General features: G+C 26.9%; 6 protein-coding genes across 6 annotated transcripts; 3 read left to right on the forward strand and 3 right to left on the reverse strand.

Annotated features, from left to right (window-relative positions):
- Nucleotides 1–863: 863 nt before the first annotated feature.
- On the reverse strand, nucleotides 864–5502 carry Phum_PHUM521070 (DEAD box ATP-dependent RNA helicase, putative; the record flags this gene model as incomplete). Its single annotated transcript, XM_002431264.1, has 7 exons — nucleotides 864–1360; nucleotides 1453–1683; nucleotides 3593–3825; nucleotides 4003–4175; nucleotides 4254–4622; nucleotides 4698–5217; nucleotides 5498–5502. 7 exons carry the CDS (start codon nucleotides 5500–5502, stop codon nucleotides 864–866), a joined length of 2028 nt encoding a protein of 675 aa, XP_002431309.1.
- A 508-nt stretch (nucleotides 5503–6010) lies between these two features.
- On the forward strand, nucleotides 6011–8272 carry Phum_PHUM521080 (serine/threonine-protein kinase SRPK2, putative; the record flags this gene model as incomplete). Its single annotated transcript, XM_002431265.1, has 2 exons — nucleotides 6011–7989; nucleotides 8173–8272. 2 exons carry the CDS (start codon nucleotides 6011–6013, stop codon nucleotides 8270–8272), a joined length of 2079 nt encoding a protein of 692 aa, XP_002431310.1.
- Nucleotides 8273–13856: 5584 nt separating this feature from the next.
- Nucleotides 13857–15173, forward strand: Phum_PHUM521090 (D-aspartate oxidase, putative; the record flags this gene model as incomplete). The annotated part of the gene is made up of 5 exons (XM_002431266.1): nucleotides 13857–14053; nucleotides 14132–14401; nucleotides 14476–14635; nucleotides 14710–14988; nucleotides 15063–15173. 5 exons carry the CDS (start codon nucleotides 13857–13859, stop codon nucleotides 15171–15173), a joined length of 1017 nt encoding a protein of 338 aa, XP_002431311.1.
- Nucleotides 15174–15728: 555 nt separating this feature from the next.
- On the reverse strand, nucleotides 15729–20145 carry Phum_PHUM521100 (uncharacterized protein; the record flags this gene model as incomplete). Its single annotated transcript, XM_002431267.1, has 12 exons — nucleotides 15729–16002; nucleotides 16080–16236; nucleotides 16315–16482; nucleotides 16580–16747; nucleotides 16824–17091; nucleotides 17164–17441; nucleotides 17523–17937; nucleotides 18041–18316; nucleotides 18395–19144; nucleotides 19219–19589; nucleotides 19673–19834; nucleotides 19908–20145. 12 exons carry the CDS (start codon nucleotides 20143–20145, stop codon nucleotides 15729–15731), a joined length of 3525 nt encoding a protein of 1174 aa, XP_002431312.1.
- A 725-nt stretch (nucleotides 20146–20870) lies between these two features.
- On the reverse strand, nucleotides 20871–21394 carry Phum_PHUM521110 (uncharacterized protein; the record flags this gene model as incomplete). Its single annotated transcript, XM_002431268.1, has 2 exons — nucleotides 20871–21066; nucleotides 21201–21394. The coding sequence occupies 2 exons, from the start codon at nucleotides 21392–21394 to the stop codon at nucleotides 20871–20873; spliced, it is 390 nt and encodes a 129-aa protein (XP_002431313.1).
- A 423-nt stretch (nucleotides 21395–21817) lies between these two features.
- On the forward strand, nucleotides 21818–23781 carry Phum_PHUM521120 (Ran-binding protein, putative; the record flags this gene model as incomplete). The annotated part of the gene is made up of 7 exons (XM_002431269.1): nucleotides 21818–21836; nucleotides 22000–22874; nucleotides 22988–23236; nucleotides 23325–23452; nucleotides 23509–23557; nucleotides 23669–23721; nucleotides 23757–23781. 7 exons carry the CDS (start codon nucleotides 21818–21820, stop codon nucleotides 23779–23781), a joined length of 1398 nt encoding a protein of 465 aa, XP_002431314.1.
- Between the last annotated feature and the right edge of the window lie 163 nt (nucleotides 23782–23944).

Here is a 23944-nt window from a genome sequence, read left to right on the forward strand (position 1 = left end):
TTCTAAAAAGTAATTTATTCAAAAAATGAATTAATTAGCCATACACCAATGATATTATTGGTTAAACAGTATCAAAAAAAAAAAAACATGATTTAATAAAAAAATTGTTAATAAATGTAACAACATAAAAAAAAATCTCAACCTTTAAAAATAATCGTATAAAATTGTAGTTTTTTCTCATTTTTCTCATAAATCTTTTCTTTTTTCCTAAAACTCTTTTCTTTTCTTTTTTTAAAATTTTGTTCTTTTTAAAAATTAAAAAAAAAATTTCATAAAAATAATAATAATAATAATAATTTTTCTCATTAATCAAAACATGGATTTTTACGATTTAATAGTACATTGATATAATAATAATAATAATAATAAAAAAAAAAAAAGTAAAAATAAAATAAAAACAATGAAACAAAAATTGAAAATAATAATAATAATAATTGATAAAAAGATGAAAAGAGAGCTTAATTCCAAAAAAAAAAAAAGAAATACAATACAATAGAAAATAAATTAATTTATGAAAAGAAAAAAAAATAAAACTAATGTAAAAGTAAAATGTGTTAACGTTTTTCCTTCTTCTTCTCTTCTTTTTTTTTTTTCTGTTTAACCGCCATTTTGTCTTTTACAATAAGTTACAATCGAGCCAACTGAACCAGCAGTTTTATTTATTTATTATCCTTTTATTTTTTCTTAGTTTTATAAATAAGTAAGTAGTTCGAGCTATTTAATTTTTTAATAATGATTACCCTGATTACTCTTTTCGTGTTGTACCTGAAACTTTTTTTTTTTTCCGAAATAGCCGCCAACTAAACTACATTTGTTTTGTTTTTCGTTTTTTTTTTTTTTTTTCACATTCTCATATTGTATCATTATAATTTTTTCGACATCAACGGTGGCGGATGAGATCTTTGCTGTTGCTGTTGATATCCGTAACTACCGCTATCGTACTGTTGATACTGCTGATTTGAATTATACCCTTGCATGAGTGAAGAGTAACTTTGCTGACTTGTCTGATAAGATTTCTGATAAGATGAGTGTTGGGATTGAGATTGTTGATGATGATGATAACCGCTGTTGTTGTAACTTTGCTGTTGATACTGTTGAGATTGGGAATTGTAATCGTTGTAACTGTTAGAACTCGATGAATTCTTCCCCGGATTATCGGAAAACCTGCTTCTTTTGATCCCGACTCTATGTCTATCACTTCTCTCACTTCCCCTTCTATCCCCACCATCCCCTCCTCGGCTCATGGTTAAGGATCCGCTCATTCGACTGCTGCGATCAGACCCGATCCCATTTCCTCCCCGACTTAATCCCCTTCCGGTAAAACTCCTCTCTTCCCGTTTTAATCCAGAAGTTCGTCCTCCTAAAACATTAAACAAAAACGTAAACGTCATCGATTCGTGCGAACATTCATTCTCCATTAAAAAAAAAAAAAAAAAAAATTTATTTACTCACGTTTCCCGAATCCAGTGTAGGAAACGAGTTCGTATAATTTCGGGTTGACAACTTGATTGGCTTCCTGTAGTACAGCCACCAAATCCCCTGCCTTGTTCACGTTTGACGGAGTGAAAAATGTATAGGCCGTACCTGTTTTGTCGTGTCGACCCGTGCGCCCTATACGATGCACATAATCCTCCGAATTATTCGGGTAATCAAAATTGATAACAAATTTGACATCATCCACATCTGAATGAAAGAAAATTTTTCAAGTGAAAAAAAAAAAAAAAAAAAAAAAAATAGTTTGTGGAAAACTCATTGGGAAAAAAAAAAAATTATTATTATTATGTTGTTGTTATTAAGGTACAAAGGTGGAAAACTAAAAAAAAAAACAGAAACAAAAACATTAAAATTTATTATGAAAGAAAACATAAAAACCTTTTTTTTTTTTTTTTTTCTCTCTAAATTTGACTTCTGATTACAACTTATTAAAAAAAAAAAAAAAAAATCTTTGATGATAATAATGATATAAATGTTCCTGAGCAAAGGAAAAAAAAAAACTTAAGCAAAAAATATATAAAATAATTACCTCCTGGGCATTCCTTTCCATATTCCTGTAATTTAGCATATCTTCTGTCTCTTTTCTTTTACTCATTTATATATATATATATATTTTTAAATAAATATATGTATGTTTATGTACATTTATTTATTTTTTTAATTATTTTAATTTAAAGATTATAATAATTTCCGATATTTCAAGGGATATATTATTTCTTTTTTGTTTGTTTGTTTGTTTTGTTTGTTTTGTGTAAGGCTATTATTTATGAAAAGAGGAACACCCTGCGTCTGCAGTTCACAATGGCAAAGCCGTGTGGTTTTCTTTAAACGAAACCATTAACAGTTATTTTCATCTCCTCGTAACTCTGTGGGCGGCGGCTGTCACGCACGCGTTCGGCCGAGACCCGTTGAGGTTTGAGGAGCGGATACCAATCAGAGGCACTGCGGAACCCAAACAGCCAAATAGCTTTCATCAGCCACCTTTGGCACTGGTTAAACGCTTTTCTTTTACCTTCAATGCATGTGCCTCTGAAAAAAGAGAAAAAAAAAAAAAAAAAAAAAACCAGACTGGATTAATTTGACAAATTGATGCCTTTTTCATTTCTTTTTAAACATATTATTCACACAGCCAACATCTTCAATTTATATAAATTACACTGTTCAAAAACAAAAATTTTCATTTTTTTTTTTTTTTTTTTGTCTCAAAATGATATAGACATCTAAAAAAAAAAAAAAGGGTAAATTAACGGCAGTACCTCCTTTCCCCCCCCCCGCTCCTTCCCTAAACATATAATTCCTGTAAAAAAATCTATTAATCAAAACTAATGAACTAATATTTATTTTTAAATTGCATCCATCTTTTTTTTCTTTTTGCTTTTGTATTGATTTTGCCTTCGTTCATAAAAATCAACAGAACGCAAACAAATGACTTGATATTATTAACCCTACAACTCATAATTACATATCGTTACACAAATGAAAAATGTTATGGAAAACATACTATAACACTTGATGATATAATACTTTTGATAAAGTTCCTCCATTCAAATTGATTTAAAATTGAAAAAGCATGAAATGAAATAATATTTAAAAATTTATAATAAATGATACTCAATTTAAATTTTTTTTTGCGAATAAGAATGAATAAATATATAAATGACAGTTTCATGTTCATTTTGACAATCCAAATTATTATTGCATTAATAATTATTTTTCATTCTCGAAAACATCCCATCTATTACATCAAAAACATTAATCCCCCTTTTTCCCTTTTTCATTTCAAACAAAATTAACTACCACAGGCATCAGAAAATTGCTTTGTCACTCTTCCCAGTCTGGAAACTATTGCCACATGATCTTTACCAAAACACAGGTTGACCCCCTTTTACTAAAGAAAGAAAACCCAAAGATGATTTAGTTCAATTGTACCTAAGGTATTATTAGGGCGTATTATTTACACTAGATTAGAATAAAATTTATTAATGAGATTATTTCTTTTCTTTTTTTTGGAATTTTAAATGGTGATTAAAATTATTTGCGGTATATTAGTTGAAAAAGCAGTATGTATTGTTGATAAATTTTTTTTCTATGAACTTACCTAAACCACGTGCAGCAACGTCAGTGGCAACTAAAATATTTACTCTACCGCATCTAAATTGATTTAATACATAATCTCTATCACTTTGGGATTTGTCTCCGTGAATAGCAAGCGCTTGGTAACCATATCGAGTCACTGCTCTAGCAATTTCATCTACTTTTTTTTTCGTTTCAACAAATATCATCGTTTTGGTTTCAGGCTCATTGGCTATTTCATTAAGTAACTTAAGCAATCTAAAAATTTACACAGAAAATGTTAATTTTTTAAAATAACATATTCAATTGAAGGCTATTAGAAAATCTTTTTAAAAGTTAATGTTTATCCATTTTACACATATATTCATATTCCAATGAGGGACATAATAAATATTACCCTTTAATAAAATACTTAAATAAAAAATTTTAACTAACTTTGTTTGTTTTTCATATTCAGAACAAACATCCACTATTTGGAGTATATTGTGATTAGCCGAAAGTTGAAGAGATCCTATATTTATTTGAACATAATCATTTAAAAATTCTTCTGCCAACCTTCGAACTTCTTTAGGCCAAGTAGCTGACCACATTAATACTTGTCTGTCAGGCTAGAAAAAAACTCATCATTAAAAATTATAAATTAACTTTTTTTTTTTAAAAAAAAAAAAAAGTCTGTCAAAACTCACTCTAATTTGTTCAATAATTTTTCTTATTTGAGGTTCAAAGCCCATGTCTAGCATTCTATCAGCCTCATCAAGGACTAAATATGTACACCTCCTTAAATTTGTAGTTCCCTTTTCTAAAAAATCAATTAATCTTCCTGGAGTTGCAATACATATCTCTACCCCTGATTCTAGGTCTCTAGCTTGAAGCATTTTAGGTGCACCTCCAAAAATACATGTGTTTCTCACTGCAGATGATGTACCAAAATCACAAGCTACCTGCTGAATTTGTTGGGCTAACTCCCTTGTAGGGGCCAAAACTAATACTATAGGACCTTCACCCCTTAAAAGTCTAGGTTGATGATTAATATGAACAATAGCAGGCAGTATATACTGAAAATTTTTTGGATTCTAAATAATGTGACAAAAAAATTTTTCAAACCTAACTTAAATATAAAACTATCTCACAGCTAAAGTTTTGCCAGATCCTGTTTGTGCTATTCCCACCATATCCATACCACTCAATGCTATGGGCCAACCCTGTGCTTGAATTGCTGTCGGTTCTGTGAACCCTTGCTTTTGAATTTCTCTTTGAACATAATCAGGCCAATTTGCATCACTAAAGTACATAATTGGATCAGGTACTTTGATCCCTTTAACTGTAATTTCTTTTTCATGCCTATACTTTTCTACTTCATGTCTTGATCTTTTTAAAACATTTGGATGAGGAATATAAAAATTTTTTGTGAAAGGCTGTAATTCTATTTGATTCCACCTGGGTTTCCTTAATGCACCTCCAGGTTGTTTGCCTTTTAATGAACTTCTTTTAGTTACAAAACGTCTTCCTACACTGCTATCCCTATGAGATACTGGCCCACCACTCCCTCTTCTTGACACTCCGCTACCACCTCGTCTGCTACTACCTACACCACCGCCACCACCACCTCTTCGTATTTTGGAGTCACGGCTCCTAGAACGATCACCCGGCCTATAATAAAAATAAATTCTTTACTAACAGTCAAATATTTTCCAATGAAGCCTAAAAAAAACCTTAATAAAAAATTAATCGTAATATAATCCTAAAATATATAAAAAATAGTAATTATATAATAATAATTATTTGACATTACATTAAAAAAAAAAAACAAAGAACATGAAATGAAATGAAATAGAGAAATTAAAAAATTTTAAGGTTTGAGTAAAAATTATGCGTATTTAGAATTTAAAAATGGATACATTTAAAATACGTGATAAAAATATGGAAAAACCTCATGGATTTTAATATTGATTAAAAAACAAATCTTGGTCATTAATTTAACAGATTTAAGTATTTACTTAATCATTCAAGCATTTAATTAACTATATATGTAAAATAAAATATTTTACTCACATTACTCTGGTTTATAGATATATAGTTATTGACAAACGAACAGACGCGTCACTGTGATTTCTGCCGAATCAAGGTTTCCACTACCAGAAGCGCTTAAAAATTTCAAGATTTTTAGGTACAGATTTAAACGCAAACCCTTTTATTTTAAAAGATTTTAATTATGTTTTATTGAATAAGTATCAAATTACTGTTACGTTGAAATTTTTTTTTTTATAAATAATAACAAAAAATTTTTTAAATCCAATAAGTTACACACTTTTACATCATAACATTGTAGACTGTGGAAACATTTATACTTGCCTTCTTGAAAAATAAATTTGTCGGCCATATTCAAACAACGTCCTCAATGGAGTGTTAAAAAGGTTAGGTTTTTGATAATTTTTTATAAATTATGAATTCTAAAGTAGAAGTAAATCACAGAGTTTTTGTAATCCAAGCAAAGAAAAAGCGTCATAAGCCCGGTAAAAAGAAAAAAGAGCTCGATTCAATTATCTCTAGCAATTCTAAGCAACAAAACAAGTCAGATCCTGTTCCCAGCCGTTCTTCACCAAATAAAACAATTCAGGATGACGATGAAGATTTTTACTGCTCTGACGAAGATGAACAAGAAGATTCGAGTGATTACTGTAAAGGGGGATATCATCCAGTTAAAATCGGCGATGTTTTTCAAAACAGGTACAGGGTAACAAGAAAGCTCGGATGGGGTCATTTTTCAACTGTGTGGCTTTGTTGGGATTTTTTGGATAGACGGTTTGTTGCTTTGAAAGTTGTTAAAAGTGCATCGCACTTTACCGACACTGCTTTAGATGAAATCAAACTTTTAAGAACTGTCAGAGAAGCAGATCCTTCAGATCCAAAGAAGAATAAAACTATTCAAATGCTCAATGACTTTAAAATTACTGGTATTAATGGTACCCATGTTTGTATGGTATTTGAAGTTCTCGGATACAATTTGTTGAAGTTAATTATTAGAAGCAGTTATAGGGGTATACCAATAAGTAATGTAAAATCAATAATTCGCCAGGTACTAGAAGGATTAGACTACTTGCATACAAAATGTAAAATAATTCATACAGATATTAAACCGGAAAATGTATTAGTTTGTGTGAGTGAAGAATATATAAGAAAACTTGCTTGTGAAGCAACCGATATGCATTCACAAGGTTTAAAACTTCCTGTATCACTTGTTAGTACTGCTCCTAAAGAATTTCAAGAACCAAAAATGGATGCTAAAATGTCCAAAAACAAAAAGAAAAAACTTAAAAAGAAAGCTAAGAGGCAAGAAGAAATTTTGAAAAAACAAATTCAACAAATGGAAGAAATGGTAGAAGGCAAAAAAGAATTATTGTCAAGTGGAGATCAGACAGATACCAATATAAGTCCAGATCTTACTGAAGAAACTAAAACAGACAATAATGAAAATGAAAAATATATATTGGGTTCTCCTGGTAAAATATCTCCCATAGTTAATGGATGTGATAAATTTGATAAGCAGCTAGAAGAAGAAAAGGGATCAGGGGAAGGAGAATTTCAAGAAAATGCATCATTAGAAAACAAAGTCACAGAAGATGAGGACAAGTTTGAAAATAAGAATGACAAAGAAAATGAAACTCTTAAAGAAACAAATGTAGATCTAGATAATTTACAGGATTGTAAGGATGATAATAATTCAAAAGAAGATATTCCTAAAGAGTGTAAAATAATGAATATTCTTGATCATAATAAAGAGGCTGATGTTGAAGATGGTGATATAGAAGGGGATGAAGAAGAAGAAGAAGATGAACTTAAATTTTCAGATAATACGAATAAAAACAAATTGGATTTGAAAAAAGGACTAATGAAAGATTTTGATACTGGCCCTGATCCAGCCCTTGTTCCTTGTGATGTTGAAGTTAAAATAGCTGACCTTGGCAATGCTTGTTGGACGCATTGCCATTTTACCGAAGACATACAAACAAGGCAATATAGAAGTCTTGAAGTTCTTCTCGGAGCTGGTTATAACACATCAGCAGATATCTGGTCCACTGCTTGCATGGCATTTGAATTAGCTACAGGAGATTATTTGTTTGAACCTCATTCTGGAGAAGATTATAGTAGAGATGAAGATCATTTAGCCCACATTATAGAATTATTAGGAGAGATTCCGAAAAGAATTGCTTTAAGTGGCAAACATTCAAAGCAATTTTTCAATGCAAAATGTCAACTTAGGCGTATTGTCGGATTGAAACCATGGAGTTTATTCGAAGTTCTCGTGGACAAGTACAAATGGGAATGTTATGAAGCTAGGGAATTCACAAATTTTTTAACGCCCATGTTAGATTTTGATCCAAATCGTCGTGCGACTGCTGAAGAATGTTTGAGGCATCCATGGTTAAAAAATTCAAATTGAAAGCCTATCATCATTATCTAGACTATAAAAATAATTTTTTAAAAAAAAACAAAAAAACAAAAAAAAAAAATTTCAGTTAAAATTAATTAAGGATGAGAAATGGCAAACATGAAAAATGTTCAGAATAACCGACTACAATTTTTTATCTAAATGATATTATGTAGTTGGAAATATACTACTAAAGCAGTGAAACATGACAAAATTTTAGTGATCATCAAAACTGTTTATAGTGTAAGAAAAATAGGAACAAACTATATTAACTAAATAACTTTATTGTATGCCTTAGGTTGTTTGTGTAGCATCTATTGTATCATTTACATTAAAAAAAAAAAAAAAAAAAAAAGCAAAAAGTAATTAGACTGTTAATAAATGCATATACATACATACATATTATAAAAATATATATATATATATTTATATATTATAATGATATATATAAATATATATATGTATGACACTTCAAAAGTATACATACTTAATTATAAGTATATAATATTTATAGAATAGTGTCTTCTTAAAAAGTAGTGTAACTTTAAAAATTGGAAAAAAAACAAAATCGAGTTACAGAAAAGTACCTATGTAATATCAACAACACAAAAAGAAACCTGCTAAGGGAAATTAAATATCAATATGAGTTAAATTGTAGTTTTCGAAACTGGCTGACATTTTCTTCAACATAATAACTTGGTGAGTTTAACCGAAAAAAAAAACAAAACAAAATAATTTTCTATTTTAAATTAAAATTAAAATTAATTACTTTTAATTTTTTGTAAATGAATGAATTCTCAAAGAGACAATTTAAAATTGAAAAAAAGAAATAAAAATTTTTTTTTATTAATTATTAATTATTATTATTTTTTTTTTTGCAGATTGTTGATGATACTAAATGACTAAAAAGATACACAGATAGATAGATAGATAGATAGATAAATAGATAGATAGATTGATGGTAGATAGCCGTTTGGTAAGTTTTAAGTCTAAAATTCAAAATGACAAAAAAAAAAAAAAAAGTTTTTTTAAAGTTTTTCGGTTATTTACGGTTTTCTTTTTTTTTTCTTTTACATTTTAATCAAAATGTCGGAAAAAAAAAAAAATAAATAAAATTGTAAAATCGTATGAGGAAGTATGAAAGTATTTTAATTGATCAATGGTAGCCATTGGTTTCGGTAAAAACAGCATTTCCGGTTTTATTTTCTCACGCTTTATTGGAACAACAACAACAACAACAACAATCATATAATGATGAATTTCATAAGAAAATCGATGTCGTTTTTTTTTTTTTTTTTTTTTTTTTATTATTATTATTATTTGAAACGTTTTAACTAGCTAGTCATTTAAAAGAATTATTATTATTATTATTATTATTATTATTATTATTAATTCAAAAGCTCTCTCTTTTTGGCAATTTTTATTGCTTTGTTTTTTTTTTCCTTCGCATGAACAAAATAAAATTTATTAAACTTTAGCGTGTGTATCTTTTTTTTTTTTATTATAAATAAAATATAATGTAAATAAATTCCATCCGCGTAATGTATCACGTCCAGGAATGCACGTATACCATCCACGTGCACCTCCAAGCTTCAAATAATAATAATGCTACTAATTTTTGTCCGCCATTTTTTTTTTTTCCGATCTTTTAATAGGAAATAATTTATGAGTTATTTTAAGAGAGGGATTTGAAAAGTTAAAAATGATGACAAAATCAGTCAGTTTGTATACCGTTAAGGGTGGGGGTGGGGGTTGGGGGATGGAGGGAACGGGGGGGGAAAGGTAAAAAGTAAACGTCCATAAAAATTTTTACGTGTTAGAATGTTGTTAAATATTTAAAAGTAGAAATGTAGAAATAATAATAATAATAATAATAATAATAATAATAATAATAATAATAATAATGATTTTGTAGGAGTTATGAAAAGGTTGTGTGTGTCTCTCTCTCACTAGCATTATTGATAAGTGATAAAAGGAAAAAAAAAAAAAAAAAAAAAAAAAAGGAAAAAGGAAAAATGCTGTTTTTACATGGAAACTAATAAAGATGAGTGGAAAAATTAAAAAAAAAAAATTTAATAAGCACGTTCACCCTTTCTTGTATTTATTTTATTTTAACATAAAATTTATTATTTAAATTTTTTATTAAGAAAAAAGGAAAAAATTAAAAGGAAAATTTAAAAAAAAATTTTTTTCTCGTAAAGGTTTGGTGTGTGTGTGTGTGTGCGCCGGTTAAACGATATTTTTATTTTTTATTTTTAAATCCAGCTTAACTTTAATGGGGAAATAATAATAATAATAATAATAATAATAATTTAAAATAACAGTGTCAACTGATTTTAACGCTATCACGTAACGTAATGACGTAAATAATAATAATAATAATAATAATAATAATAATAATAAATTCGTGATAATAATCCGTGATAAATCCGATGTGTGAGAGGTAAAAAAAAAATTATTTATTATTAATATTTATTAATTTTTTTATTTTGTAAGGTTAGTTAGTTATTATTATTATTATCATTTGTTTTTATTTTTATTTTATTTAAAAAAATTTTACTTCAAGGTAATAAAAAAAAAAAAAAAAAAAAAAAATTGTTGCTTCTTGAATAATATTCAACACGTTTTGACAATTTAAATATTTTTAACGGATTTAAATAATACTTAAACTTGCTATAATTTTTTTTTAAGAGTACGTAATAATAATAATGATGATGATGATGATGATGATGAGCTTCCAACTAAGCAAAAGTTTGTTTTTTTTTTTTTTTTTTAATAACAAACAACGTGATAAAAAATTGATAATGATTTTTTAAGTTTGCGTAAGTTAAAAGGAAAACAAAAATGGCGGATAGTTTGTTTTTATATTTTATACGCGTAAAAAAAAAAAAAAAAAAAAAAAAGGAGGCGGTCGAAATAATTATTTATTCAAAAGTTGATTTTAATCCCAAATTTTTTAAACATCCGGTTTTTTTGTGATTTTCTTTGCCAATAATATATTTACGAGAGACGTTGATTGCGTGCATATGACGTCACAAATCCATCATCCTTTTTTTTTATATATGGGTATCTTCATTTAAAATGTACGCATGCGTATATTTGTAGTCATTCAAGGTGAATTCATTTCCGGTTTGGAAAATGAAAGTTTTCAACGAAAAATTACGTACTTTCGAAATTAAAAAATTTTTAACTATGAAAAGAATGAAAAAATTTTATTTTTTGAGTAAAGGGCCACGACCGCGATTCGAAACCGAACCTTTGAACCCTTTTTAGTCCTTTTTTTTTTTTTTTTTTAAATCTTTATTTATTTATTTATTTTTATTTAGCTCGAATTCTTGCAGGGAAATTTAATCCCCGGATATTATTTTCCCTGTTTGACTCTGTTTTTTTTTTTTTTTTTAAAACATTTTATTTAATCCTCGTTGTTAAATAAAAATGAAACGTTTTTTTTTTCTTTTTGGAGAGGGTGGGGCGGGGGGAGATGGCTTAATGAATTTTTAATAATTAATTTTACGTGGTTTTGAATTAATTAAAATTTGGCGGTAATTAACGATTTATTAAAACGGGGGAGGGAGGGAAAGGGGGAAGAAAAAAATTATTTTAAGATTAATAAAATAATTCTGTTCGAATGTGTTTTGATTGAGGGAAGTATTTCCGAATGATTTATTATTATTATTATTATTATTATTATTATTATTATTATTATCATTATCGTTTTCTGGCGCACACGATTAAATACGAATTTAAATTTTCAACACGTCATATATTTTATTTTCGATTTTTGGCAAACTAAACGCGGTGATGAAAAAAGAAAAAAAAAATTTTTTTCGATAATAAAATGTAAATGAAAATGTATTTATGAAAATTTTTGTAAAAAGTAATTATTTAGGAAAAAAGGAAAATATTAAAAATATTAAAAAAACCTGAAAGATTTTCCTTTTTGTTGTGATAAAAGCATGAAAAGTATTTTTTTTTTTTAGTTTTAGAAATTAGGATTTTTTTTTTTTTTAAAATTCGTAATAGTTAATTTAATTAGCACAACGTAAATTGTAAAAAACGTTATTTAATTATTATTATTATTAAAAAAAAAGAAACCGTAGGTAATTTTAATGATGGTAATAATAATAATGATTTATAAAAATATAATCTATTCGTTGTGAAAAAAAAAAAATTGTCCAATGAATGTCACATTAGATTATATATACGGAAAAAAAATAATAATAATAATAAATAACTACTTCCGGTCAATGTTTGTTAAAATCACCCTCAATATATTTATATTTATATTATGATATTATTATTATATAGTTAAGCTAATCAAATATAAATACAAAAAAAAAACTTTTTTTTTAAAAAGGTTAGAGCGGGGCCAATTTTAAATTTGTTTTTTTTTTTTTTTTTCTATATATAGTCGTCAGCCATTTTGTTTCGCCCGTCAAAAAAAAAAGATCTGTTTTTTATTATTTAATAATACCCTTAAGTAATAATAATAATAATAATAATAATAAAATTGATATTTTTTTCTTTTTGTAACAAAGAGCAGATGAGTAAAAAAAAAAAAAAAAAAAAAGAAAAAGAAAAAAAAAAAGCTTTTGCAGCTTTAAATACGGTAAATACTGCCAATTATTATTAGTTGGCTTTAAACGTTTATTAGTAGAAAAATAATGATAATATAATAATAATAAATAATACGTTATTATTAAAAAAAAATAATAATAATTAAAAAATAAAAAAAATAAATTTTAGGATTATTTTATATCATTTAAATTATTTCCTGTTTTCATTTTTTCGTTTTTTTGTTTTCGTTTCATCATTTCCGGTTTAGTTTTTTGTTTTTTTTTGGTGCCGAAGTTAAAATTATGAAAACGTAAAAGAAAAACATGACTTTAATAAATAAAATTTTTTTTGCTTTTTTTTTATTAAATAAATTTTAATTGTGTGGATCTTTAAACGATTTTTTTTTTTTTTTTTGTAATTTATTTTATATTTAAATTATTTTTATTTGTTTTCAAATAAAAATCGCACAGTACAGTAGTATAATTTTATTTTTAAAAAAAATAAAAAATGTAAAAACTAAAAAAAATAAATAAAAATCCAACACAAATGAATTAAATTTTATTTTTTGTTTTACGAACCTAATCGAGTAAAAATATAAAAAATTCAAATTCAAATCGAGCTTGTTAAAAATAATTTAATTAAAAATTAGGCGTAAACGTTTAAGGCCCAAAAATGATGTTTTTTTTTTTATTACTCTTTCATCACTTCCTTAATACGCCCCTTAATTTACAAATGGGACGTTTTGGTTTTAAAAAAAAAAAAAAAAAAAAAAAAAAAAATGGAGGAAAAATTTAAATCCGCGCCGACGTAACGTTTATTTACAACTCATAAATTTTTCTTTTTTTCCTTTTTTATCGATCGAAAAATAATAAATTTAAAGCAAAAATAAAGGTAAGTAATAAAATATTACGTAATTAATTATTTGTTTAAATAAATAAATATTTATTTATTGAAAAGAATTCTCTCTCTCTCTCTCTCTTGATAGAATAAAAAGGGGGAAAAAATTTTTTTCGAACGAGAGAGACACAGAGGAAATAAATGTGACGTCACAATTCATTTTAAAAATTCGACAAAATTCCCGCCCACCATTTTTGTTTTTGTTGTTAAAAGGCGGGAAATTTTTGTTATTCGTTCCAAATGCATTCGAATTAATGATCCGTTTTACGACGTTGCATTTTTTTTTTTTCGTGATTTAAAATTAAAAAAAAACAAATTATTCTTTTTACTAATGCTCGGGATAATATTATTTAATAACTTTAGATCGTAAAAATAAAAAGAAATCACGTATGAACAATAAATAAATATGTCTGGGATTAAATTTGGAGTTTTGGGTGCTGGAGTAGTGGGTATGACGACATGTTTGGAACTTCAATCTCAATATCCGAATTCTGATATTTATTTAATCGCTGATAAATTTAACGAAGAGACTACGAGCGATGGAGCAGCTGGAATATTTAGACCCGGTACAAGTTTTTCAATTTATCCAGAAGAATATACAAAGTATGAAAAATGTCAAGCACTAAAAGATTATGACGTCATAATGAAGTTTTAATAGTTTTTTTTTTTTTTTTTTTTTAGGTTTGTAATCGAAGAATCTTATTGTTATTATGATGAAATTAGGAAAAAAATTAATCCTTTCGTGAGTGGAGTGTCCGAAATTTCCGGTTACATATTTTCCAGTAATAATTCATCATTGGTTAAAAATGATTTAATTGATAAAATTGTACCTGTTTATCGTTCAGCAAATGATGACGAATTATCCATTTGTCCAGGAAAATGGTTGTACGGATCTTATTTTGTTACTTTATTAACAGAATGTAGAAAATTTTTACCCTGGACATTACTAAGGTGAGATAATAATAATTTTTTTTTAACAAATCATATCCAAAATTAAAATTAAAATTTTATTTTTAAAATGAAAGATTTAAAGAAAATGGAGGAAGAGTTATAATGAAAAAAATTAATTCGATTAATGATTTGGGAGAATATAAATTTGATTTAATTTTTAATTGCTCAGGATTTGGCGCAAAATATATTTTTAACGATAGAAAATTAGTACCGATAAGAGGACAAGTTATAAAGGTAATTTTATCAATTTTTTTTTTTATTAAATTTGCGACATTTTTTTATTAAAAAAAAAAAATAATTATTAACAGGTAAAGGCTCCTTGGTTAAAAAATTTTTTCTATGCTGATTATGATACCTACGTCATACCAGGTTTGGAAAATGTCACTTTGGGTGGTTGTAGACACTACGACAGCTATGATTTAAATATAAATCCTTACGATTCTGCAGCCATTTGGAATAGATGTGTACAATTGGTACCCGGTCTTAAAAATGTTAAAATTGAAAAAGAATGGGTCGGTTTAAGACCACATAGAGATCCTGTTAGAATTCAAATCGAATCCGTTAAATTAAATGATAAATACCTCAAGGTAAATTTTTTCTTTTTTTTTTTTACAATTAATAGAATTTCTATCATTTTAAACAAAATTTTTCTTTTTTTCAGTGCGTTCACAATTACGGCCATGGAGGTTATGGTGTGACAACAGCTCCAGGTTCGGCTAAACTTGCCGTTAAACTCGCAACTGATTATTTTAAAAAAAACAGTAAAATGTGAAACTAAGGTAAAACAAAACAAAAAAAAATTTAAATATTTTTTTTCTTTCTATATATATAAAAATATATTTCTAAAAAAATATATATATATAAATTAATTTATTTCTCTTTCAATTTATTAACTATTAATAATAATAATAATAACAATTATTTCTCACATTTGATACAATTTGTAATAACGTGTAAAAAAAAAAAAAAAAAATACTTTTGACTATATGATTTTTTTTTTTTAAAACTGTATTTAGAACCTTTTTTTTTCTGTTTTAAAAATGTGTGCAGTCATTAAAATAATAATACGTAAATTAAAATAATAGGGTAAAGAAGCACCAGGCATCTTTACAAAAAAAAAAAAAAAAAAAAATTACAATTTATAAATAAAATTAATTATTTTCATTTTAATAAATAATTTAAGTATTAAGTTTTTTTCTTAATTTGAACTCTTTGTATATGTGATACAACCTTTTAAAAATTTTAATTACAATAGCTCGCCTTGTTTCGTATAAAAACACACACAAAAAAAAAAAAAAAAAAAACCGATTTACGGTTAAAAAAAACGTTACGTTTTTTTTTTAAATATTCCAGATACGTTTTGAAGAGTGTTCGGTTTCGCATTGAATATTTTATTTACTCTGTTTCTGACGTCTTCTACCACGTCGTGTGTCGTCACGACGCCGCTCATCCTTTTACCGCCATCCGACGGTGATTTGGCAACGGTTTTGGAAGAATTTTCTTTCGTCGTTCCGGGTAATCGACGTTCCACATCTCTCATCATCGAATTAACTTGTTCCGAATGAGTCATATTCAACTGAGTGCAAACCACGTCGAGATTCCTTCAATAAAAAAGAATGGAATGATTATTAAAACGGTATCGATAAACGACTTCGACGGTTAAATTGATATAATCAACCTTAGAGCTGGAAGTAAACTCATCGAAACGCTTTGAGACGAGGCTTGAATTTGTGAAAAGGTTATGAATGAAAAAGCATCTATTAGACTTTCGACCATTTCTTTGTCTTTACATCGCAGAGCAAAAGAAGATAGCGTACATAATTGTGGCAGAACAACTGAAATAAATCGAGTCTACATAGTAAAACAACTGGTAAGTAAATTTAGTAGTAAAAACAAATTTTTTTTTTTTTTACCTTCTTCTCTGAATTTAACGTCGCAATTTTCATAAATTGATGCAAGCGTTTTGATGCATTGTATTAACAAACTGTAATTTTCCAAAGAAGTGCTTTCCGTTAACAAAGATTGAAGTGTCATGTTAACTTTATCTTTGATGGCTTTGTCCTTCGAGTTGATTAGCAACCCTTAAATAATTAAATACATTATTCAATTTAATTTCGTTCGGAAAAAATTTTTCCCCGGAACGTTTATTATGAAAATTATTTGATTTATTGCACGTACCTAACGCTGGTATCGTGCTTGCTTTCACGGAAGGTTCTGGATCACTCGCTAAAGTAACTAAAGCAGGCATTATCTTGGTATTGATTAAAATTTCAGGTGTGTGGTGTATAACTTGTCGTAACAAGGAAGCGCTTCCGCATCGAACCAACAACCTCTGATGAACTACGCCTATAACAAAATATTCATCAACTGTTAGGATTAACACTTCAGACTGGAATTTACACGTGAGTAACGTTTTTTTTACCTTCCCATATCGCGTCTAATATTAATATTTGCCACGGTTGAAATTGACAAAGGATTTCCACGGTGACTTTCAAAGGAGTCAATGAAACTCCACACAAAGGTAAGGCACAAATAAATCTCCTTAGGGTATTGCTCATTTCTTGAAGTTCTTCGGGAAAAGTAGACAAAACTCCTACTAAGTACAGAGGTATTATTGCGCATTTGTAATCTTGACCGGATACGACAGCATTTTCGCATTCCATTAATTTTTCCAATAAGACTGGTTTTACCTAGTATGAAGTAATCCATTTTAATTTTCATAAAACTCTAACAAACGTTAAATATTTAAATTCTGCACTTACAATGAGATTGGTCACCCTTTTTCCCAAACCCAAACACAAATATCTTAACGTGGACATTAATTTTTTTAATACTTCGGTATCCTCCCAAAAATTATCCCCAGTTTCTAATATGTACGAGACAAAAATATCTTTTATCCAATCGAATTCAGGGCATTCGGATAAATTAAATTCTGATTTTGACGTGTAATTATCGAATGCGGATAATAATTTTTCTGGTTGTTCCATACAAAATAATTTCGGATCGCAAAGTCCTTTACACAAAGTGGTAAATTCTTCCCCTACAAAAAAAAAAGCATAAAATTTTATGACAAAATGTCTAAGTAAAAACTTGTAAAACTCGTAAATAAAATTAATCTTACTGTCAATATTTAGACATTCATTTTTGTCAGGATTCGAAAGCAATACTTCAGAGCTTGCAACAGTCATAACGACAAAAGGTAGTAAATTTTCAACAATGCACATGCAATTTAAATTTTTTTCCTTTTTTATTTTGCACAATAATTTGAATAATAAACTGGACAATATTTTTTTATTCGAAAAACTCCATTGAGCCAACGATGGAAATAACAATTCTTTTGTTACTCTAATAACTTCTGATGATTCATCGTTTAAAACCAAAAAACACATTTCTGACACTTGATCGTATTTATCTTCGTCAGAAATCAAAGCGATAAGTAGAGCTACTATTTTAATGGCCACTTTTCGTATATTTTCATCGCGATCCTCTAGTAATTGCTGTGCGATTGATAAAATAAGGGAATTTCGAATGGCCTCCTGCAGAAAAAAAAAAAAAAATGACAAAAAATTTGAAATAAATGACGTTTTTCGGATTATAAACAAAATTTTTAAAATTTTCTTAGTGACACGTCTTACATACAGAAACGTATGGAACCAATACCAAACATGATTCGGCTGCTAAAATTCTTCTTTCGAGATATTTATGAGTTATTTGTTCCCAACACTGAGGTAATATTTCATTTTCGACCGTATTTGACCCTTTTAACTGAGCTATTTTCAAAAGACTTTGTAAAATTAAACTTCTTTCCTCCGATTGTGGCTTTTTTTTTAAATTAAAAAGCAAATTAAGAAGTTTATCTCTTTTAGGTGCGTCATCGTTAAGACATATGGACAATATTAACAATGGAATAATTTCCTGAAAATTTTTTAAGGAAGACATTAATAAGTAAGTTTACATAATTAAAATTTATAATAACTATAAAATACTTCTCACCTCTCTTTTGTTGAGTATTACATTTGGAATAATTTTTGGTAAACTATCTGATACAATTTTAACAATATCATCAATAGTAATATCTTGAAATAATTCAGCTTTCAAGCATTTATAATCAAAATTTTTATTGCTGTAAAAAACGTTTAAATTATCACAGTAATGAATAATTTTTTTTTTAAAATCACTCGGAATGTTTCTGCTAGAGTTTGAAATATTAAAAATTTTATCATCAAACATTTTTCCCGCCTGCTTTTTAAGTTTTTCCGATTCATTTAAACTTTTATACATTTCACTACAATTATCATGTTCGGTTTCGTTAAGACTTTTACAAGCATAATCACTAAAACTATTTAAATTTTCTCCTTCATTCTTATTATTATTAATCGAATGTTCTAAATTTTCCATTGGACATTTACAATCGGAAAGCATATCATCATTTTCTAATAAAATAGACTGAGCATCTCCTTTGTCATCATTACTTATAGATTCAAAATTAGATTGACTATCAGATTTTAAATCTAAACTTTCCTTTTTTAATTTTTCTTCTATTCGAGTCCATTCACCATTATCACTTTTAGTCTCAGATTCAGATTTTACCGTTTCTATAATTTCAAAATATTCAGGATCTGGAGTTTCACTCCTTTGAGATTCTTCTTCTTTAATTTTTCGATTCTCTAAATTCCTAATTCTGTTTGAATAATCTAATTCCATTGAAGTTATTTTATTGTTTAATTGAGAAATTTCAGATTCCTAAAAATATACACCATAGCTAATCGAGCTAAACATGATTCGATAAAAAGGTTTTAATTAGAAAAAATGTTTACCAATTCATTAATTTGTAAATTTTGTTTAACTTCATCATATAATGACACTTGGCATTCAAATTCTTTTGTTTCTACGCATATATTCGATTTGATACCCTTCAAACCTTCTCTGTATATGTAAAGGAGTTCAAATGGTCTCCCACAATTTAAACCAACATCATTCCAGTCTTCGAAATCTTGATTTTCATTTTCATCGGCAAATGTTATTGATGTTAACTTATAGCCATACAACAAGAGGTATTCGTTAATTAAAAAATTAAGGGCCCTTTGCTCGTGTGCTTTTATGGAAAGACTAGATTTGTTAAATGGTGATAAACATTCTTTCAAATTAGCCTTCTGAGATCTATTTTTACTAGTTTCAGATTCTGAAGCTGTTGTAAAAAAAATTATTGTTAAATTTGTAATAAGTATAAATAGTTAGTATAAATAATTAGATTTGATAAAATTTTATTACCAGCAGCTTCAGTCAAATTGGCTCGTAAAGCATTAATTGTGTCTTTTGCTTTTCTAAGTTCAAATTCTAAAACTGCCACTCTGTCATCTGTACTTCTTTCTCCATCTTCTGAATACCTAGTTAAATCTAAACTATCTAATGTAGCTTGACTCGATGATCTCGCTGTGTTGAAAAATTTAAAATTTATTATCGAGCATTTTTGATTGATTGTAAACATTGTAAACGAAAAACGTACGTAGATTTTCTGATTGAATAATTTCATGTTTGCTTAATGATCCCTGTTCAAAATTTAAAGGATTTGAAAAAAAATCTTTTAACTTTGGTAATTCTTTTCCACACTCGGTTAATTCAGCATAAAATTCCAGGGCTGTGAGATAAAAATTTTCAGACAATAACTTATCAGCAACATCATTATACCAAGAATGATTATGCAGAACGGAATTAGTCGTGTATTCTTTTTCCAAATTACTCATTTCAATAAACCTAATAATAATATGTATACAAATAAATAAATAAAAAACAAAAAAAAAAAAAAAATTGGTACTCTCACATATCAGTAAAATTAAAAATATTTATTTTAATGGTTGGTAAACGTCGTTCCGGTCCTTCAATTTCCGTCAAATAAAAATCACTTGTCAATTGTAATATCCGATTTTTTTTATTATTTGGCGCGTTTTTTAAAATAAGATTCTTTATTAAATAAAAAATTTTTTAATAAATTTCATTATTATTTTGTTTTTTCCTTTTATCTTATTTATTTAATAATTCAAACAATTTCAATCCTTTTTTACTATTTCAAATGAAATAAAAAAAATTAAAAATAATGGAAGGATAATAAAAGTATTTTAGATTTTAAAAGGTTTGAAAAAAAAAACTTATGTAATATGAAAATATTAATATATTTATAATTGATCAAAATTTTTTTTTTTAAAATATATTTTACAATAAAATAAATATTAATAAAAACATAAGAATTGACAATTTAATTATTAATCAAATTAAGAATGTCGTTTAAACTTACAGTTTTATTTACAATAATAAATATAGAAAAATATTTTCGATAATGTTTGTGCTAAAAAAACTTTCGATACAATTATAACATTTATTTTAAGCTACATAATAACAAATATTTTTCTAAGGCTTATGTATTAAAAAAAAAAAAAGGTATTATTCATGTAAATTTTTTTTTTTTACTAAACTATAAAGTTGCTAATATTCTAGTGAATGATATACAAATTATAGCTACGGTTTGACCGGCTCCCCAAAACATTGCATGAAGAGAAGTCATTTGAAGGCTTGATGAACGATAGACGAAAGCAATCGCTGCAGAACTAACAGCTCCGCATGTAATCGGAGTTATAACTCCCATAATAATAACTAATAGTGGAAAAAACCTGTTAAAAGTTAAACATAACACATAACTTTATAAGAAATTCATTACATCATTTTAAATTTAATTAAATATTTTTTTGTATTGTGTTATTTAACCCGAAATAAAATATGACAAAACTGATAGCTTTTAACTCACTTTCCAAATTTATGTTTTCTTAATGTAGTAAATGCAATTGTAGATGCAATTAAATGAACAAATATACTGGAAAATAATGCCCATAAGAAAACTTGGTACCACATTTCTCCAAATTTTTGTAAAATACACGATGGAAAAGAGCATTCAACATGATCAAGATCATGAGTTTTGGAAGGTGCAGAATTAGAAATCATGATTTAAATTTTACTTTAATTATATCATAATACATATTTGAAGAATACAAAAAACTTTCCCATTACAAAAAATTGAATTTCATTTTTTTTTTTTTTTTTTTTTTTTTTTTTAAACAAATTTAACTTTTGTTATTACAATATTAATTTTTTTTACAATAAAAATGACACTAATTAAAGAATTTATTTAAAAAGATTTATTTAACTTTATTAAAAAAAAACAATAATTAGTTATCAATTTTATTTTAAATACCAATAGTACATTAATCCAAAAATTTTTATGACTTAAGTTTTTTTTTTTTTTTTTTTTTTTTTTTTTTTTACAAAATATTTAATGAAAGATTTTATTTCGATATATCGAATGCAGTGTTGCAAACTTCCGGTTGATGACTAAAATGGTGGTGAACTGTGTTTTTTAGAAACGCAATGGCTGATAATAATTGCAGTACGTGTTTTTTTTTATATTTACCATGTTCAAAATTTTCTAAACGCTTTCCAATTTCGTAGAAGTTTTTCTCTACAAATACATTTGTTTAAAAATTATTGGTTTTACATTAATGCGGGGGAAAATTTCACATTTATTGTTTACTGTAAAATTGTGCTTTTAGGTTCATCTTCAGCATTAACTCCTATAATCATCACATCATCGGAACAAGACAAACCAGATACCAGTAATACAGATTCATTAGTGAAATCTTGCGACACTAAGAAAATTGAAGAAAAGATTTCGCCAAATGATGAAAAAGAATCAGTTGGTAATCAAGAGTCAAAACACACTTCATTGTTTAGTGAAACCTTAGCTTCTAATTCTAGTGATAAAAAAAATGGAGTTAAAATTAATGTAGAAAAAAATGTTATGGAAAATTCTACATCATTTCTTCGCCCGTCAAAATTGACTAATAGTTTTTCTTCATCCGCAAATAATACAAATAGTAATAATTCAACCTTGCCATTCAGTCTTAATTGCCCGAAACTTAATTTAAGTGAATCTAAATTTGGTGACAACACATTTACAAATTCAGTCGTATCTAACACAGTAGAATCTCCTACCGTTAATGCATCAAATAATAAGAATAATGATACAAAGGAAACTCCCTCTAAACCTAGTTTAGGATTATTTTCAAGTATATTAAATTCAAACAAAAATAATGCAAACACACAGTCATCAGTTATCACTGTACCAAATTTTGTTTTCGGCCAAAATTTGCACGAAAGAGTGTCAGATGCGGTAAAAGCAACCAATGTGAAGAAAGACTTGAGTGAAGAAACGAAAAGCAATGGAACTTCAGAAATGCTTTTCTCTTCTGTTTTAAGTAGTAAAGATGTGAAGGAAAATTTAACTCAGGATAGTTTCAACAATTCTAAAGAAACTTGTACTTTAATTGAAAATGCAGCTAAATGCCAAGAGGCGAGAGCAAGTAAACGAAAGTACGAAGAAGTTCTCGTAACTACAGGCGAAGAAGAAGAAGAAAATGTTTTGCAAGTGTGTTTCAAATTTAATTTTAGATATATTTATTTATAATCAATTGATTGATGTAATATTTGGTGAAAAAGTAAAAAAGGAAAATTATAATTTATTTTTATAATTTGTTTCAGATCAATGTCAAACTCTTTGCATTCGACAATGGAGCTTGGGTTGAAAGAGGTCGTGGGATACTAAGATTGAATGATAAAAAAAGTGAAGGTCAAACTTCTTCTAGAATTGTTATTAGAACTGTAGGAAACTTAAGAGTAGTAATGAACACCAAAATATGGAGTAAAATGTCATTAAGTAGAGCTAGTGAAAGAAGTGCAAGGCTGACTGCTATGGATCCCAATGGACAACTTAAAATATTTCTTTTACAGGTATTTTTTGAATTTTGAATGAATTTTTTTGATTTGAATTTTATTTAAAAAATCTATTTTTTTTTTTTTTTTTTTTTATTAATTTTAGGCAAGTATTAAGGACATGACTTCATTATACAGTTTATTGGAAGAGCGCATTAAATTATGCGAAGAGCAAAATTTGGAAAATGAATCATCGAGCCCTGATAAGAAAATAGCTTTAGAGAAAAATGAAATGTGATAAAAAAATTTTTTTATTTAATTTCATTGCTTTGCAATATTAATTTTTGCAGTATAAATAAATTCCCATTGAAAGATTTTGTTGTTGTGAAAATTGTTGTCGTTTTAACATTCATACCGTTCAAAAGATTTGAAGGTTCACAGTATTTTTGCTACCTGTTTTTTCTAATAAGCAATACAATTTTATTATTTTTTATTTAGATTTTAGTTTAGTTAGCTTTTAGAATTATTTTAGAAATTAACAAAAATTCATGTAAACTTTTCGAGTTTGAATTTTTTTTTTTTTTTTTCCCCCTCCCAGGCATTGGAAATACAGCGATGCTTGAAATAAATAATATTCTTATCGTATTGCAAAACATGTAAAATTTATCAATGCTTATATTAAAAAAAATATAAGAACTACTAAATACATATACTTTTTATTAAATGATTCATTTCCACGATTTAAATGCTACCATACATTGCTTATTACTAATATTTTTATCACAT

The sequence above is a fragment of the Pediculus humanus genome, genomic scaffold, assembly GCF_000006295.1.
Source record: "Pediculus humanus corporis 1103172108284 genomic scaffold, whole genome shotgun sequence".
NCBI lineage: Eukaryota > Metazoa > Arthropoda > Insecta > Psocodea > Pediculidae > Pediculus > Pediculus humanus.